This window comes from Corythoichthys intestinalis, chromosome 19 (genome assembly GCF_030265065.1).
Source record: "Corythoichthys intestinalis isolate RoL2023-P3 chromosome 19, ASM3026506v1, whole genome shotgun sequence".
In the NCBI taxonomy this organism is placed as follows: domain Eukaryota; kingdom Metazoa; phylum Chordata; class Actinopteri; order Syngnathiformes; family Syngnathidae; genus Corythoichthys; species Corythoichthys intestinalis.
The window spans coordinates 16643245-16663023 of NC_080413.1; the positions used below are offsets into that span (position 1 = coordinate 16643245).

A 19779-nucleotide genomic window follows, 5' to 3' on the forward strand; every position below is an offset into this window, starting at 1 on the left:
TATGTACAGTATGTTGAATGTATATATCCCTCTTGTCTTATCTTTCTATTTCAACAATAATTTACAGAAAAATATGGCATATTTTATAGATGGTTTGAAATACGATTAATTACGATTAATTTTTAAGCTGTGATTAACTCGATTAAAAATTTTAATCGTTTGACAGCCCTAGTAATTACAGTCGTGTTCAAAATTCTTCAACCCCCACAGTAGATAGGTGTTTTTGAACATTTGACATTTATTTTTCATCTTGTTTATCATCACATTAAATAATGACAAGTCAAATAGACAAATACAACTGAAATAACAAAAATATTTTTGTGAATATTCCAATATATGCTCTTTCTGTAATTACTTAATTGACAAAATTATTCAACTTCTTAGGTATGTATGACAATGATAACATCCTTTAGACGTGTGAAGTTTCTTGCAGTGATCCACAGGTATCTTTGCCCATTCCTCAGTTCATTAACATTTTTGGGCTTGCGTGCTGCAACTGCCTTGTTCAAGTACCACCAAAGATTTTCAATGGGATTTAAGTCTGGTGATTGCAATGGGTTTCCACTCCAGAATGTTCCAGCACTTCTTTTGCAACCATATGTGGTAGATGTTGAGGTATGCTTAGGATCATCGTCCTGTTGGAAGGTCCAACCTCACCCAAGCCTTAGCTTTGTCAATGATCGCATGACATTTGCATCCAAGATCTCCTTGTAGTGAACTAAATTCATAATACCTTGCACACACTGAAGATTCCCTGTACCTGAAGAAGCAAAACAACCCCAGAGCATGACTGACCCATCCACTGTACTTCACAGTAGATAGGGTGTTATTTTCTTTATAAGCATCATTCTTTCTCATCCACAAGTACCGCTGATCCTTTGGCCCAAAAAGTTCAAGTTTGGTCTCATCACTCCAGAGAACAGTATCCCAAAACCTTTGTGGTTTGTCGACATGGTTTTCGGCATATTTCTTGTGCTTTGGATTCAGCAGGAGGGTGCGCCTTGGAGTTCTTGCATGGAAGCCATTATTTCGCAATGTGCGTCTTATTGTCTGGGATGAAACCTGAATACCTTCCTATGACATGTCCTGTCGTAGTTCCTCAGCTGTCACCCGGGGATTTTTCTCCACCTTTTGCTTCAGGTATCGCACAGCAGATACAGACAGTAACCTCTTTCTAACACGCCCAGGTAGTGTATCCACTGTGTCTTTAGCTTTCAATTTGCGGACTATACTCCCAATTGTGTCTCTTGAAATTTTTAGTCCTTTTACCATCTTTTTATATGCACACCCTTGCTGATGAAGTGAAATGACCTCCTCTCTGAACTTTTTTGACCATTCCTTGGACTTATCCATGTTGTAAAGATGTCATTAACTGCCAAGAAGAGCCATGTGTCACAGTCCTTTTAAATCTGCTTAAATGCTGCTCATTTGGGTTCCGTTCACATCAAAGATGTTTTCATTAGCTGTTTGACAACACCTGATGGAAACCTTTTTTCTTAAGAGTGGTGGACTTGGGGTGTTGAATAATTTTGTCAAAAAGGTAATCACAGAAAGGCCATTAATTGGAATTACCCCCCCCCCCCCCCCAAAAAAAAAAAGTTATTTCAGTTGTATTTGTCTATTTGACATGGCATTATTTGACGTGATTATAAACAAGATGAAAAATGAAAGTCAAACTTGCAAAAACACTTACCCACTGTGGGGGTTTAATAATTGTGAACACAACTGTATGTGCTTAATCTATGTGCTTTTTCTCCTTTTGCATGAAGTCACTTGTGCAATTGTGCAAGTGTGACCAGAAAAAAAAAACATTTGATTTCACGGGACATTAGAGCTGAATACTTAACAAGTACGTCAGGTTTTTCAATATGATACACCAATTTTTTTTAAAGGACCTGTCGTTTTCACTATTTAACCTTTGTCTTTATCATGAATTGATTTGTTCTGTCAATTTCTGATGTATATAGATTTTCTTTTTACAAACTAGACCCTTGCGACCATGCATATTGTGCTAAGACTTCTTTGAACATTGTGACGATGAGTCTGCGTTCAGGACTTCGATCATGGATCTGATGGTCGGGAAGGTCTCAGCCACAGAGGGCAGATTCTGGTACCAAGAAGGTAAACTTTGGGGTAGAAAAACAGAATATTCAGTTTTATCACAATGCTCATTGATATTATATTGCATTGTCAGTTCATCTCACCTTTTAAAGTGCATCCAGCTTTTTGCTATTTTACTGAAACTGTCTGGATTGGGTGTTGTCATGGCTTCAAAGTCGACCAGCTTCAAACAAAATGAATGCAAACCCATTTGAATCCAGTAATTAACAACAGATGCTTCATGTTTAAGTTCTGTTACCTTTCCTTTAGGGATCCGACCGCTGACCTCATTCCCGCTGGCCATTACCGCCCCCATCATGACCGAGTATGCCACCACGCTGAGCACGTATGCATAAAAGTAAAAGTGTAATAATTGACACAAAGTAACACATATTACTCCTACGTAAATCCAGAAAGTTTCTGTTAAAGTTACACTCACCGGCTGTAAAAAGCAAATGTGTCACTCTTATCTTTCACATATCATTTCTTTGTGAGCTTCATGCTCCAATTTTCACATTAAATTCATTTATTAAAAGATATTTAGTAATATCTAAATTAAAATATTTTTTCACCTTAAAGGGGAAGTTCAGAATTTTTGACGTTTGGCTTAATCTTCAAGTTAGAGGGGGTTTAATTAGTCGGTGGAGTTCACTTCAACAAATTCTGTGTAGTTTGTCAGTTAGTTTCAGAGGTCCGGAGTGGCTAAGCAAGCACAAGTAAGTCTTGGTTTTTTTTTTAAAATTTTCGCCTTAGTCTTAGTCTTTTGGACGAAAATACTTATCACCGGTAGTCTTAGTCATATTTTAGTCATTTCAAAATGTGTTCGTCTTCATCTAGTTTCAGTCGACAATTCTCAAAATGTTTTCGTCTATAAACTTCAAAAGTTTTAGTCCATGAATACATAAATAAATAAAAGGTTTCCATTAATTTCGAACGAACATGACCGACGAGCACATAACTGTACAAGGATATCACCATTTTCATGATGATAATACACACTCAGCAGGAAAACAGCACATTATTTGCAATTAATTAAACTCACCTGGATGCCGCGAACTGTATGAAAAATGTTTTCCAAGAGTTTAAGAAGAAACTGACCGAGTCACCACGCTAAACGCTAAGGCGAGCGCTATGCTAAGGCTACAAGTTAGTTTAGTGTGTGATGATCACTCTGCACAGACCTTTAAAGGCTAAAGCAACATAGCATATCTAGCCAAGATAAGAAAGCAAAACTTAACAAGCAGCACTTGACACATATCTTTCACAAAAGGAGCCTGGAATGGGCACAGCAAGCATGTGTGTGGGGCGTTTGGAGTGGGGGGCGGCACAGCACGTCACATCTCTACGCGACCAAACACTGCTAAACCCGTGCTAACTACACATACAAAAAGAAAACATCATACATTGTGAATTTATGACAGAAACTATGGCGAATTTTCATCTTGTTCTCATGTCGTCAGACAACAACTGGCATCCATCTCGTTTTTTTTAGTCTCCCAAGACAAGTTTTCAGCGCGTCATTGTGACGTCATCGTCATGAAAAAAACTGTTCGTTGACGAAATATTTTCGTTATCGTCATCGTTGATGAAAAAACACTGGCACGAGTCAACGGTGCCTGCTTAGCATGCCAATAAAAAAAACGATATAAACAGATCTAACATACTCAATTAAATTCTAAATGTAGATCATTGTTTGAAACCCCCATGCGGCCAAAACAATGTAACACCAACTGCCGTATTTCATTTCATTCTGCAGGATAATTTTTTCTTAGATGCGTAATGCAACCATAATAGAGAGAAGTACTTCGGCCACTCGTGCTCATTCTATTGAGGAGTCCCTTTCTTTCCCACAAAAAAAAAAAAAAAAATCAGCAGTGGCAAAAAAAGCTGATATCACTCCGCCCTGCTTGGCTAGACAGCCTGTTCCCTGCAGAGCTGCTGTTATTTACTGTAATTATTTACATGCAATAGTAGGTTTTGATAACTTTATCCTGAAAACAAAGCCAACACTATTGATTGCATGGGTCATCGGTGATTCTCATGCGTGCATATGTTGTTTTTTATTGGTATGCTAAGCAGGCACCATTGACTTGTGCTAGCTTAGCCAACAACTAACACGAAACTAAACAAACTAATAAATAACTAACAAAATGTACGGACTTTTTTTTTTTTTTTTAAATCAAATCCACTGTCTAACTAAAGCCCTGCTAACTTGAAGATTAGGCCTTATGTAAAAAATTCTGAACTTCCTCTTTAATGTCAAAAGCAAATGACGGGGAAAATGCATATTTTGAAAACTTTGTCATTGTCAATATTTGTTTTTTAAATCAAAATAAACCACTTCAAAATCGTTGACATCAACGTTTAGCAGACTCCCAGTAAATCCTGCTGTAGTTTACCTCCCCCAAGGGGTACCTCAGGGTTCTTGCAAATTTCAACAAGTGAAATTTAAGGATTTGTAATTTTTTAAAGATAACTTAGAACAGAATTTAATGCTAGAAATATGGAAACTAAACGACCGACCTCACAAAAACTCTTAACTAAATATCTGAAAATTTCACAAAGACAAACCTTGGCACATTGTACAATTCCCTTGTAAATTGACATAGTGGTATTTGATTTTTTTTTACCTTTCTTTCCTCTGGGTCAATTAGAGACGGTTTACTCAAGATAGAATTTTGAGAAATTTCAATTGTAAGGTGCTCTGCTTCTGGATGGAGGATTTCAACAAATTTTCAAATTTTAATACGACAATGACAGAGGGATGTGTGAACTACAACCTTGATCTTTTTAAAGGCTTTTGAAGGACCCGCAGGAACCCTGTACCTTGAAACAAAAATGACCTGAATTCCACTAAACTCTGGTGAAACAAATTTTACTCCGCATCTGGACAAAGAGTTACGTCAGCATGAATTACATTAAAAAAACAGGACTAAATCATAATCCATGCATGTGGACTGTTGTACCTTGACACAGCATAAGGGTGACATAAATTTGTAATCTGATTTCACTTTTTTTAACAGGATTTAGCAGCTGTCGGTAGATGATTACCTGGAGCCTCTGGAGAGCGGCATGAGGTTGCAGAAGTAATAAACCAGCGAAAGGATCAGGTTGCACACGGCATCGGCGTCCTGCAAGGACCAAAGGTTGCCGCAGACGGGTCAAAAGAAAAACAAAAAAACAACAACAAAAGAAGGCTCCATTAGCTGCATATGCTTCCTCTTGTATTGTTGAACATTAACTTCACCCGACGGTCAAACCAGGTGATGGCTCAGCAGTCTTAGTGTTTAATTTTTAGGGCTTAAGACTTTAATTCTACACTATACAACTGAAATCTTTCCAGAAACGCTCAAAACCAATTTCTATTAAGGTAATCACAATGCAAGAAGCTGCTGCCTCTTCCACTAAACCCACCGCAAATTCTGATGACAGCACAAAGACCTTCCCCTTGGCCGTCAGTTCCCTGTAGATAGACTCGATCTCCGACTGGTATTGCTGCGTACGCTCCTCTGTGGTCTGCGTCTCCACTGAAAACAGCATGTTGCCCACCCTGGAAGATGACATAAGTAGGGCTGCAGCTATTATATATATTATTTTAGTAGTCGATTAATCTATAAATAGTTAGTTTGAATAATCGAGTAATCAAGATTAGGAACATGTATTGCGTTGCAGAACTGCTTGCTAACTTTTGCCAACACTTTCAAAAGAGCATTAAATGCGAATACAAAATAAAATTCCCGAGTGTTTCTTCAAACTATGCAGAATTACATTTTCATTTAAAATTAAATTAAAATACCTGTGCTTACTGCTTAGCCTCAAATGATATTTAAAAAAAATGAATGAATGTGGGTCTAAGTACAACAAGAGAACAATTGGCTAACTTGCATAGCAAAAGTCCGCTAGCTTAAATGCTACAAAATGCTAACGTTTTTTGTTTTTTTTAACAATGCTCTTAACAAATCTTTCAAACACATATTTCCACAAAAAAAAAAAAAAAAAAAACGGCTATGCATACTTATAAACTAAATTACGAATACATAAAAACATTAGCTCAAGTTAAAAAAATACCTTATGTTGGTCTAAACAGGGAGAAGCCAGATTCAGACATGTTAAATGACTTATCTCATATTCACTGTTGCCACTTCAGGTTAGTATATCCACCAAACTCAAACTAAATGCAAACACTCAAAACGAACCACTACAACGCCACTCTAAACTAATACTCAAAGCAGCAAAATTTGATTCGAAGCTTTTTTCTAGTCGAATTACTTGAGTTAATTAATCGTTGCAGGACTAGACCATAGACTTCATAATGGTAATGACGGGTCAGATCGGTCATGCCCACATCAAGAGGAGCTATTCTCAAACACACGCATGCACGATCCAACGCCGGATTTCTGTTGAAAAAGTACGAAAGCTGTACCGCATACAAACAGGAAGAATTGTCTCAGGAGTGATTTGTTCGAGGATCCAGGGTAATTATGATATTTTTCGTACCATGCATACATTTTGAAACTTTGTGGAAAAAAATCAATAGGAGAAATTAGCCGCTACTGCATTGGCATCATAGTTTTTTTTTTTTTTTTTGCGTTTAACGAAGAATCAAGACTGTTTTACGTCCATAACCTATATACAACTCGGGGATTTAAGCATTTATTCACAAGAATTTCCACCGGAAAAGCTCTGTTTACAGAAGGCAGCCACTAGCTACATTCACTAACAGACTAGCATTGTACTTCGACATACTGTATTAACGTGAAATAAATGCTAACTGCACGTTTTTTGGGTTTTTTTTGCTTCTAACCAAGAATCGAGACTGTTTTACGTCCATATCTATAAAGAATTTGGTGATTTAAGCATTTTTTTTTTTTTACAAGAATTTTCACCGGAAAAGCTCTGTTTACATAAGGCAGCCGCTAGCTACATTTAGTAACAGACTAGCATTGTACTTCGACATATTTTTGTAAAATAAATGCTGTGTGTTTTGTTTTTTTTTGCTTTAAACCAAGAATCGAGAATGTTTTACATTCATATCTATAAAGAATTCAGGGATTTACGCATTGATTCACAAGAATTTTCAACGATAAAAGCTGTATGTCTGTGACTCCAATCGGTAAGCATTGACGGCCTCGCCAACAATGCAGGCCCCCTATTTATCGGCCCCAAGCCCTGTGTCCCGTCAATACATTATGAAATCTATGACAAGACATAAGTAAATACAATAACTAGTAACAACACTTGATGTATGATTTATATAATAAAGCTCAGTCACCTGTCTCCTGTGATGGTGATTGTGAAGCCATCATATTCTTTTCCTGGATCCTTCATGCTGGGCACTTTGGAGTTGACCGTGAAGCCATCTCTGGTTTTACTGTTAAACTGCTTCAGGAAACAAACAAATGAGCTGCAAAAGCATAATATTAACAACACGGCGGTTCTAAAGTTGCCATCATTTCATCTTTACCTTCATTATTGGAAGAAGGTCCTCTACTTTATTCACGTTTTCCAGAGCTTGACGGACCTCGACAAGGCCTTTGGGATTGTATGCTCTGGAAAAATGATCATGCTATTAATGATATAGTAATAAATATTAAAAATAACTATTTACTAACAAATATTCAAAAACTATTGGCGAGAGGGGGTTATAACAACTTTTTGGCTGCCAATAACAAGGGGAGACGGTTTTCCAAATGCTTCATGAGCACAACTCTCACCCTTGCCAGTGACGTCAATTGTCGTCAATGGCACTGCAAGAGTTAAAAGTTAAGCTTTTATATGTACTGCTGTTATTGTTTTCATGTTTGAAATACATGTTCAAATCACACATAGACCGATTATAGGCGAGGCCGATTATTGGCGGCGATATGTGGAAATTTGACATATACCGGCATCGGTTTTTTTTTTTTTTTTTTTTTTTTTTTTTGGAGTCCGACCAGCCGAATCTATTGAAAACAATTTTTTAACGCCAATTTTTACACATTTACTGCAAATGAATATCGGCTCAAAAAATCAGTTATCAGCCCCTCTAACTGTTAATTAATCGGTATCGATCCTGAAAAACCCATATCGGTCAATCTCTAGTTCAAATCTAATCAATTTGAATGCCACTGATTGTAGTCGTTGCAGGGTGAGATAAGGTAACAATGGCATGTCACAAAAAGCTGTAGTGCTGCAACGATTAATCGATTAACTCGAATATTCGATTATTCAAAAAAAAAGATTCGAATTAAATGCTGCTGCTTCGAGTATTCGTTTGATTAAAGTGGCATTGTAATGGTTTTATTTTGAAAGTGTTTGAATTTAGTTTGATTGATTTGGGAGGATACACTGCCCTTGAGTCTTCCTCATTTCAATTGGCTGAATCCAGCCGCTCCCTGTTAAGAATAACATGAGCCAAGTTTTTGTTTGAGGTAATGTTATTTTTAATGCATTCATAATTTAGTTTATAGGTATATGTAGCCATTTTTTGTGGGAAAATGTGTCTGAACCATTTGTTAAGAGCATTAAAAAAAAAAACGTTAGCATTTCATAGTATGTAAGCTAGCCGACTTTTGTTTTGCAAGTTAGCCAATTGTTTTGTTGTTGTACATAGATCGTCATTTTTTTTTTTTTTTTTAAAATAACGTTCGAGGCTCAGCTCAGGTATTTAAATTTTTATGTTCCTTATCCGACGACTCGATTATTCGAACTAACTAGTTCATCGATTAATCGACGACTAAAATAATCGATAGCTACACCACTAAAAAGCTGTAACAAGTGAATGCGCACCCATGGTACACCAGTATTCTGTCTTTGATGAAGTCCAGGATGTTGTCAAAGTAGGCCAGGTATCTGATGTTGATAATCTGGCCCCTGAGGGTGAACATCAAAAAAAGATTTGTTGAGAATACAACCACAACACACTGACGAATGTTACTAAGTCTTTTAGTCACCTGATGAGATTGATGTGATTGTTGAAACCGCGACTGAGACTCCTCGCAGGCATCTGGTCTAACCACAAAACCGGTTGGTCCGGATCAGCGATCCTGCAGAGAATAAAAAAGGAAAGTTGTTACAGAAAGTGACGCACGGATTTCTTCCTGAAATCAAGGAACAAAAGTAGAAGCAAGATTGCATTCATGTTTTTTTATAATGCTTAAAACCTCACAGAGATTTTCTACCTCCTCCACTTGACAGCGATGTCAAACATGTCCCTCCACTGCATCTGCCTAGTCTTGCCGTTAACGCGAACTTTGGCGTTGCTCCACGTGCGCTGCATGGCCTGCATCACTTCTAACGTCGCCAGGCCCATAGCTGAACACAGCAAAGCAATTGCGTTACTCCTTATTTTCCTTTTTACAGTGGGGCAAATAAGTATTTAGTCAACCGCCAATTGTGCAAGTTCTCCTACTTGAAAAGATTAGAGAGGCCTGTAACTGTCAACATGGGTAAACCTGAACCATGAGAGACAGAATGTGGATTAAAAAAAAAACAGAAAATCACAGTGTTTGATTTTTAAATAATATTTTTCCAAATTAGAGTGGAAAAATAAGTATTTGGTCACCTAAAAACAAGCAAGATTTCTGGCTGTCAAAGAGGTCCAACTTCTTCTAACGAGGTTCCACTCGTTACCTGTATTAATGGCACCTGTTTTAACGTCCAGGCCCATCTGCGGTTTGCTAGAAAGCATTTGGATGATCCAGAAGAGGACTGGGGGAATGTGTTATGGTCAGATGAAACCAAAATAGAACTTTTTGGTAGAAACACAGGTTCTCGTGTTTGGAGGGGAATGTATACTGAATTGCATCCGAAGAACACCATACCCACTGTGGAGCATGGGGGTGGAAACATCATGCTTTGGGGCTGTTTTTCTGCAAAGGTACCAGGACGACTGATCTGTGTAAAGGAAAGAATGAATGGGGCCATGTATCGAGAGATTTTGAGTGAAAATCTCCTTCCATCAGCAAGGGCATTGAAGACGAGACATGGCTGGGTCTTTCAGCATGACAATGATCCCAAACACACAGCCAGGGCAACAAAGGAGTGGCTTCGTAAGAAGCATTTCAAGGTCCTGGAGTGGCCCAGCCAGTCTCCAGATCTTAACCCCATAAAAAAATCTGTGGAGGGAGTTGGAAGTCCGTGTTGTCCAACGACAGCCCCAAAACATCACTGCTCTAGAGGCGATCTGCATGGAGGAATGGGCCAAAATACCAGCAGCAGTGTGTGAAAAGCTTGTGAAGAGTTACAGAAAACGTTTGGCCTCCGTTATTGCCAACAAAGAGTACATAACAAAGTATTGAGATGAACTTTTGGTATTGACCAAATACTTATTTTCCACCATGATTTGCAAATACATTCTTTAAAAATCAAACAATGTGATTTTCTGGGGTTTTTTGTCCACATTCTGTCTCTCACGGTTGAGGTTTACCCATGTTGACAATTACAGGCCTCTTCAAAATTTTCAAGTGGAGAACTTGCACAATTAGTGGTTGACTAAATACTTATTTGACCCCCTGTAAATCACGTCTCCCAAGCGTCAATGAGATCTTTCCTAGCACCTCTGTGTATCCGCCTGTTTGGCAAGAAGCCTGGTGTGTCGTACTGCATCAGCGCCCCCAAATGGTCAGCTGTGCAGATCAGCTTCTGGACGTCGCCACCGTAGGACTCAAAGTTCTGCAGCAGCACATCCCTGCAAAGATGAATGGATACTCACTACAATTTCTGTGCAATTACTGAGAGAAAATTTAAATTTCCTTCCACACCTCCACATGTTTTCATAACATACTTGATATGCGGCTGTAGGCCAGGTTGTTCCTCGTAGTCTTCTATGAGAAAGGGCAGATTCTTAGCCCAGTGATTTTTGAAGTTTCCCGGTAAGTCCTGGTCCACGTTGTACTCAGCGACCGGGACGTCCAGGTGGGAGTGCAGGTAGCGAGAGTACTCTGATTGGCAGAAATAAAATCACTCGAGTTGTACTCAGAACTATCTTGTACATCAGACTCCTTTTTTTGACGGCACTCACCTCGGAGGTATTTGACTTTAAGATACTCGGAGCTGGCCTTCTGTCCAAGCAGTGGGTCATTTAGCATAACTTTGGTCTGTGCTTTGATGCCCTCGTAGAACTGCCCCATTGCTACGTGACTCAGTCCCTTCATGTATTGGCACACCTCGTTGTAGGGCTCCAGCTGCAGACAACGCTAAAGGGAAAAAGTACTATTAAAAGATTTGACAAATGCCCACCTTTGGAGATAGCATTAAGATGTGGAACATAGTTGTTTTCCCCAGTTAGCAAAACATATGTGACATCAGATGGTGTCCTCATCGAATACGTGAACACAGTTGTGGCAATACTGTATACAAAAGTGATAAACTGATTATTTCAGAATACAGTTTTAGTATCCTAATGCTATTTTCCAGGACCTCTGCATGAAAAAGGCTAAAAACACCATTCTTATGATAGCATTTATCAGTAATCTGTATATCGTAATTTTCGGAATATGAGCCACTACTGTAGTTCCCCTTATTTTGAATCCTGTGGCTTCCAATGCTGCTTATTTGTTGATTTATTGGGTTAATAGGTAACACTTTATTCGACACTGGCGTAATAAGACTGCCATAAGACAGTCATAATTATGACATAACACTATCATGAGCATTAATGAATGAACCGTATTGTTCGGACTACAAGTCGCATCTGAGTATAAGTCGCACCAGCCATAAAATGCCCAACGAAGAGAAAAAAAACATATTTAAGTCGCACCAGAGAATAAGTCGCATTTTTGGGGGAAATTTAATTGATAAAATCCAACACATAGAACAGATATGTCATCTTGAAAGGCAATTCAATATAAAAAAAATACAATAGAGAACAAATGCTGAATAAGTGTACAGTGCATGAACAACGAAATGCGAATATACTGTCCTCACCATGACGCTACGGCTCGGTCCTGGCTATACAGCGAGCTAAACTCCCAGATGACGATGCTGGACGTCCGTATAATTTGCTGAATTAATTTCGTCCTCGATACCAAACAGGTTCGCATCAACGTAAATAAATAATAATTAGGTGCTATTTAGGAGTGGGAACCTCTTGGTACCTCACGATACGATACGCGATACAAAGCTCACGATAACGATGATCTGACGATACAACGATACATTGGTCAGGATATTCTACAAACAACTAACAAACAGAAAAAAAAGCTTCTGCTGTGAATTGGAATGAGTTTATCACTAGAAGACGTCCAATCCATTTGAAACTTCAAACGGATTGAATGTCTATGGCCGTCAGTGGCAGCCAATGCCAGGCAATGAGGTAATTTTGGGCAATTTAAGGTCATTTACCTGTTCATTTTCAGTTATTTCCTGTTGATTTTGAGTTACAGAACAGGATGTGACCTGGGAATCACCCAAATGAATAGGCAGTGACTCAAACTCAACGGAATATGACCTGTAAATGCCCTAAAATGAACAGCAAGTGACCTGTAAATGCCCAGAAAATGGGACAGAATGACTAAACGCCCTGGTTTGAGTGATTGAACGTTCCCAGTCTAGTGCTATTACAGCAATGACACAAACGGTTAGCATGCGTTCGCTAGCATTAGCACATCGTTCACACAACCACACAACTGACTCTAAGTGTCCGATTGCGAGTGGAAGACACACAACAACAGAAAAGATTATCCACACAGGCGTTGCCTCTGTAGAGATATTTTACAAGCATAAACAATGAACGCAGGTTCGCACCCGTCTCTCTCTCTCTCTCTCTCTCTCGCCCACTCGCTCAGAGACGCTGCGTAGCTGTCCTTCTGGCGTGGGAGCGTTCTTCTTGCGCCCCCACGTGGGCGTGTAAGCACCACAAACTAAAAGCATGCATTTCAATATAAAAAAGTCATTAATACAATTGAACACAAATTACCAAAGGCAGAACGCGAACGTGGCCATAGCTATAAAGAGTTATTCAGATAACGAGAGCATAAAGAACATGCTAACAAGTTTACCAAACCATCAGTGTCACTCCAAAACACCAAAATAACATGTGAAATGATATCATAACGTGTTAATAATTTCACACATAAGTCGCTCCTGAGTATAAGTCGCACCCCCAGCCAAACTATGAAAAAAAACGACTTATAGTCTGAAAAATACGGTATATGACAGATGTCAATAAGTGTCATCTGGAAAATCATGTCACTAAATCTATTTATGTCTGGCTCAGATCTTTTACATCCATTCAAAAGTGAGATAATTTGTCAGATGACACAAAATAATATCTTTCATAAGCATTTATCAATGCCCATGGCAGTGTCATGTCATAATTATGATGGTGTTATGACAGTCTTATGGCGCCACTGTCAAATAAAGTGTTAGCAAATACCACAACTAGCTATTAATGAAACAACTGGAACGGTAACTGAAGAAATAATTAGCACAAAACATGAATTTTGAATGTTATTTACATCTGTAGCACTGCAATGCATGCTAGGAGGCATGTTGGACGACAACAGTGTTGTCAGCAGGTGGCAGCAGAGGTTAACTCTCTCCCTCAAGGGAGGAGTGACGGCCAAATGAAGCAACGAAGTTTTGAACCAATTGGCTTCATGGTGGTTCATTTGGTCTTATGACATTCTTATAATGCCGCTGTCAAATAGTGCTACTGGTTAATATCTTTTGGTGTAAATATCCCATAATACAGTGAGAACAGCTGTGGCTTATATTCCAGTGCGGTTTATAGTCCGAAAATTACGGTAATTTTTTTCCCGAGCAACTAAAAAAAATGCACTCTGAGAGTAGCTCACCTTGAAGTTACCAATGGCCTCCTGTAGTGACCCGTGGTGGTAGAGCATCATTCCTCGGAGCTGCAGGGATTGGATGTGGTTCTGGTTCAGCATGAGGGCCCTTTGAAAGCTTTCCATCGCTGCCTCAAAGTCGCCTAATTCTCTGCGAGAACAGAGGAAGAAGAATAGGGTCAAACTGCAAGGGAGAATTAGCAGCAAAAAAGGCCAACAGGAAGTTTGAGTACCTGTAGGCTTGTCCCAAGCTCTTGTACGCATCTATAAAATCAGACTTGAGCTTCAGCGCCTCTTTGAATGTCTCAATAGCTTCCTGAGGACACAACATACAGTGGGGCAAATAAGTATTTAGTCAACCACTAATTGTGCAAGTTCTCCCACTTGAAAATATTAGAGAGGCCTGTAATTGTCAACATGGGTAAACCTACACCATGAGAGACAGAATGAGGGGGAAAAAAACAGTAAAATCACATTGTTTGATTTTTAAAGAATTTATTTGCAACTCATGGTAGAAAATAAGTATTTGGTCAATACCAAAAGTTCATCTCAATACTTTGTTATGTACCCTTTGTTGGCACTAACGGAGGCCAAACGTTTTCTGTAACTCTTCACAAGCTTTTCACACACTGTTGCTGGTATTTTGGCCCATTCCTCCATGCAGATCTCTTCTAGAGCAGTGATATTTTGGGGCTGTCGTTGGGCAACACGGACTTTTAACTCCCTCCACAGATTTTCTATGGGGTTGAGGTCTGAAGACTGGCTGGACCACTCCAGGACCTTGAAATGCTTCTTACGAAGCCACTCCTTTGTTGCCCTGGCTGTGTGTTTGGGATCATTGTCATGCTGAAAGACCCAGCCACGTCTCATCTTCAATGCCCTTGCTGATGGAAGGAGATTTTCACTCAAACTCTCTCAGTACATGGCCCCATTCATTCTTTCCTTTACACAGATCAGTCGACCTGGTCCCTTTGCAGAAAAACAGCCCCAAAGCATGATGTTGCCACCCCCATGCTTCAAAGCGGGTATGGTGTTCTTCGGATGCAATTCAGTATACATTCCCCTCCAAACACGAGAACCTGTGTTTTTACCAAAAAGTTCTATTTTGGGGTCATCTTACCATAACACATTCTCCCAGTCCTCTTCTCGGTCCTCCAAATGCTCTCTAGCGAACCGCAGACGGGCCTGAGCGTGTACATTCTTCAGCAGGGGGACACGTCTGGCAGTGCAGGATTTGAGTCCCTGGCGGCGCATTGTGTTACTGATAGTAGCCTTTGTTACTCTGGTCCCAGCTCTCTGTAGATCATTCACTAGGTCCCCCCGTGTGGTTCTGGGATTTTTGCTCACCGTTCTTGTTGTCATTTTGACGCCACAGGGTGAGATCTTGCATGGAGCCCCAGATCGAGGGAGATTATCAGTGGTCTTGTATATCTTCCATTTTCTAATAATTGCTCCCACAGTTGATTTCTTTACACCAAGCGTTTTACCTATTGCAGATTCAGTCTTCCCAGCCTGGTGCAGGTCTACAATTTTGTCTCTGGTGTCCTTCGACAGTTCTTTGGTCTTGGCCATAGTGGAGTTTGGATTGTGACTGACTGAGATTGTGGACAGGTGTCTTTTATACCGATAATGAGTTAAAACAGGTGCCATTAATAAAGGTAACGAGTGGAGCCTCGTTAAAACTCGTTAGAAGAAATTAGACCTCTTTGACAGCCAGAAATCTTGCTTGTTTATAGGTGACCAAATACTTATTTTCCACTCTAATTTGGAAATAAATTCTGTAAAAATCAAAACTTGGAAATGAATTCTATATAAATCAAACAATGTGATTTTCTGCTTCTTTTTCCCCACATTGTCTCTCATGGTTAAGGTTTACCCATGTTGACAATTACAGGCCTCTATTATCTTTTCAAGTAGGACAACTTGCACCATTGGTGGTTGACTAAATACTTATTTGCCCCACTGTATTACCATTTCAGTATTTTGTCACACCCCTACTTGACATCATCCAGTATCACACCGTTTTTACTGTATTGATGTGAGCGCTCTATATTTTACCACAAATATGCATTTATATGCACCTTAAGCATGCCTCTGTGGAAGTAGGTGAGGCCTTTGTAAAGCATAGCAATGGGCTGATTCTTCTTCAACTCCAGAGACTGCTGGAAGTCATCTGAGGCTGCCACATAGTCCTAATAGAGTTCAGGTGAGATGAGACTGTAAGCATGTACACATACACAGATACAGTTTGTATAAAAACTCAGTGGTGGAGGTTAGCCCCCCACCGCTGCGAACCTCAGAGATGAAGAGTAGCGTTCCTCTGTGTCTGTATAGTCGAGCTGACGGTTGCAGCTGGATGGCTTTGGTCAGGTCTGCCAGTGCCTCGCTAATGCGACCCAGAGGCGACAAAATCTACACACACACGCCATTGTTATTGTAGCTGAACAAAAGGTGTGCATTTTTTTTGTCAGGAGAGCGGAATTTCTGTTGCTGTGTGATAAGTTGGCAGCTAACCTCTGCTCTCTGCTCGTACACTTCAGGCCAATTGGGCTCCAGCGTGATGACTCTGGTGAGCTCGTACAACGCCAGGTCAGCATTTTTTATGTCCTGTTGAGTTTAGGGGAGAGTGGCAAAAGTTGTTAGAGAGGCACTATTAATTTCACTCCTTTTTACTGTACAGCTATCATGGCTATGTAGGTGACTACTTACTAGAGGTGTGCAAAATTTCCGATTCTTAGATTATTCGCGATTCGGCCGTGGAAGATTCGAGAACGATTCACAAACATCCAAATTCCGATTATTGAAATATGCCAAGTAAAGCGGAAGTAAAACACACTCAGCGCGCTGCGCGGTCTTCGGGAAGCAATGAGGAATGGCGCGACAGTAGCTAAACATCATGCTTCTCATTACCCGGCCCATCGGGTAATGCCAATGCTCAACTCACGGCTCTAGCTCAACTCATGCCGCGAGATAAAAAAACACAACAACATACCTGACTGCTGCCGAAAAGCTGCTACAAAGTACATCCACATAATGTTAGGGTAGATATCATTTATATAGGACTAGATGCAATATAGATTCGGTAGCGTTAGCAGCACATCTACAGAAAACTAGATGCGGGCGTTAGTAAACGGCCGCCATCTTAAAGCAGTACACTTCCCTGCAAGGCTGTTGTAGCGAACCTTCCAAGCGAACCTAATTAACTTTTTATCTAAAATACTCCTAAATCGATAAAATATTGACTTGAATCCATCTTTAAAATACTTTTAAAACTTTCACATGTCGAAAGTAGACAAAAGGGAAATTATGGAATAACGGGAGCAATTTTAACAACTTTAACGGTTGATTCACAACATTAAATTAATTGAATGTAGTTTAAAGCTGCTGATACAGAATGGGGACTGGAGTTTTTTATTTACTGTTATTTTTGTATATTTGTTTACTGTTATATGTTAACTTGATACTGAAATTGTAGTTTGGTTTAGCCTGAGAGTATTTTTGAACAATTTTGGAACTAATGTACAAAACATTTAAAAAAATAAATAAATAAGGGGGGGGGGTGCATCAATAATCGTTTTATAATCAAATCAGAGCCTCTGAATCGTAATCGTATTCGAATCGTTAGGTGCCCAAAGATTCCCAGCTGTACTACTTACCATGCGATTTTTGAGCAAAATAGTGGTAAGATATTTCTTGTCACTCACCTGATGACTTTTCTTGCCATAGGCAATTCCTCTTCCATAAATGGCACTGACCAGCTCGGGGTCGCTCTTATGAGTAAAAGATAAACACAAAAAAAATCATGCTCAGGTTGTGGGATTACAATAGATAACTTTTGAATGTACCTGCAGCAGGAGCGAGAAATGTTTAATGGCTTCGTCGTAGAGGCCGTTGCCGATCAGAACGTAGCCAATAGCTAAAAAAAGGCACACAAGATAAGCTGGGCGGCAAGAAGGTTGAAAAGTTGTTGAAACACTAACATACCAAGTTCCTCATTTGTGCTGACATGCTCGATGGGGAAGGGAATTTTCTTCTGCTCTATGAACAGTTTGGCTTGTTTCTGTGTGCCAACAAAGAACCTTTCCAAATTAGATCATACAATTATGGTGCCGTAAGATTTTCTCCAGTGTGTTTTCTCACAAGAATTTTCTCAGCGTTGAGCGAGAAGACCGACTCGCAGGAAGGGTTGCTGCCTTCCTCGCAGTCGGGGTCGTCCAGTTGCAAAATGGATGATTCTGAAAGGAAACAATGTAAATTTTAGAAGTAGTTATGATCAAGATCAACAAACTGTAGCTTTTTAGTGGGAAATAAAACACATAGTAATATTTTCTCAAAGGTTAAAAGTATACAGAACGATTACCGTATTTTTTTGACTATAAGTCGCAGTTTCTTTTCATAGTTTAGCTGGGGGTGCGACTTATACTCTGGAGCGACTTATGTATGAAATTATTAACACTATATTATATAATTTCACATGTTATTTTGGTGTTTTGGGGTGACACTGGTGGTTTGGTAAACTTGTTAGCATGTTATTTATGCTATAGTTATCTGAATAAGTCTTAATAGTTATGTTACGTTAACATACTGGCCACGATCGCATTTCGTTGTTCATTTGTAACATTATCAGACTGTACACTGATTCAGCATATTGTTCTCTATTGTATTTTTATTTTAAATTGTCTTTCAAGATGACATATCTGTTCTATGTATTGGATTTTATCAAGTAAATTTCCCCCCAAAATGCTACTTATATTCCGGTGCGACTTATATATTTTTTTCCTCTTCGTTGGGCATTTTAATGCTGGTGCGACTTATACTCAGGTGCGACTTATACTATGAAAAATACGGTACACTAAATTCCCAAAAAATTTAAACTCATAGTTTACAATTAATATTCTCGTCAAGTACCCGGTCTGACTTGGCCACCTCAAGCTTTTCACAACCTGAAACACTTTACATACTCAATCCGTGCATTTTTCATTATAAAATTATGTTGCACTTGAATGCAACAACAGTAGTGCTCCAAAATTTTGGAACACCTGTCACTTATATTGATGCCCACGTTGCGCCAACGACATATTACAATATCAATAAGCTTCTCTTCAGTTTATTAACAATTTGTGCAATGCAACATTTGATTTTAATTTGGTTTAAAATACTTGAGAAAATCACAATTACGCATGGAACGACTGGAAATTGAACCCCCTTACAGCATAAATCACCAATGAAAATCATTTTAAAAGAGGAATTCAAACACTTATAGTACAAGGCAAAATAAAGTCGCTCTTGTGCTGTCAATGCATTGATGTGGTGTCATTCGTTTCGGTATATTAGCATTAGCTAGTTGAGCCCGAGAGGACGTGGCGCTCCAAAATAAAATAACACTTTTCTACCCGGTTTTTCCTTTTGTTTACCGCAGTCCGTCGCGTACTCTTCCCAGTCAGACAGTGAGCTGCACCCCTGCTTGTGGAGCTCGTTGTTGAACAGCGCCAGCGTGGAGAAGAACTCAGTGGCCAGCACCGCCCGACACAGGTAGCTGCAGAGCAGCGAGAGCGTAAAGCCGACCGCGGCCCGGCTGGCAGGTTCCATGTCTGAAGGCGACACGCGCCTGCAAGCTGTGACACTACTTCCACCACCAGAGCTCATACAGTCACGCCCCCATCTCTTCTTCTACTTGTCAGATTTGAAGAGTTGTTGGCAAGCGGCGTTACTTTGCATTACCGCCACATACTGGGAAAACGTGTCGACTAGGATGTCCATTGGTACGGAGGCTCCCTTTAGCGGCTAAATAATGAAATTAAATGCACTGGATAAAATGAGATTTTTTTTCATTTAGAGCAGTGGCGGATGCTCGTCCTTCAAATGAGGAGAAGCTCAGTCTATCCGCCTTTGAGTGCTTTGTGATGGACCA

The 19779-nt window shown here is 39.6% G+C and overlaps 1 protein-coding gene across 3 annotated transcripts; it reads right to left on the minus strand.

The window, feature by feature from the left end:
- Window positions 1-1614: 1614 nt before the first annotated feature.
- Window positions 1615-19512, minus strand: ttc13 (tetratricopeptide repeat domain 13). 3 transcript variants are annotated; one of them, XM_057823629.1, is made up of 23 exons: window positions 19283-19512; window positions 18009-18103; window positions 17853-17928; window positions 17714-17784; window positions 17573-17638; window positions 16383-16475; window positions 16164-16280; window positions 15950-16060; window positions 14102-14184; window positions 13878-14019; window positions 11102-11276; window positions 10865-11021; window positions 10638-10768; window positions 9261-9393; window positions 9033-9125; window positions 8869-8952; window positions 7565-7649; window positions 7373-7482; window positions 5515-5650; window positions 5152-5231; window positions 2360-2438; window positions 2205-2284; window positions 1615-2126 (listed from the first exon to the last, which is right to left on the minus strand). In XM_057823629.1, the coding sequence occupies exons 1-23, from the start codon at window positions 19455-19457 to the stop codon at window positions 2012-2014; spliced, it is 2487 nt and encodes an 828-aa protein (XP_057679612.1). In that variant the 5' UTR covers window positions 19458-19512; the 3' UTR covers window positions 1615-2011. The 3 variants fall into 3 exon arrangements, with proteins under 3 accessions (XP_057679612.1, XP_057679611.1, XP_057679610.1); XM_057823628.1 differs by having other exon boundaries at window positions 7373-7479; window positions 19262-19512; XM_057823627.1 differs by having other exon boundaries at window positions 19262-19512.
- Between the last annotated feature and the right edge of the window lie 267 nt (window positions 19513-19779).

What these genes read in the sequence shown, in the direction of transcription:
- ttc13 (XM_057823627.1), bottom strand. Translation starts at nt 19,457, where the DNA reads ATGGAACCTGCCAGCCGGGCCGCGGTCGGCTTTACGCTCTCGCTGCTC. An exon ending in CAGCACAAATGAGGAACTTG is followed by an intron (nt 17,785 to 17,852) that starts GTATGTTAGTGT and finishes GCCTTTTTTTAG; the next exon opens with CTATTGGCTACGTTCTGATC. An exon ending in AGCTTGGGACAAGCCTACAG is followed by an intron (nt 14,020 to 14,101) that starts GTACTCAAACTT and finishes CTGTTCTCGCAG; the next exon opens with AGAATTAGGCGACTTTGAGG.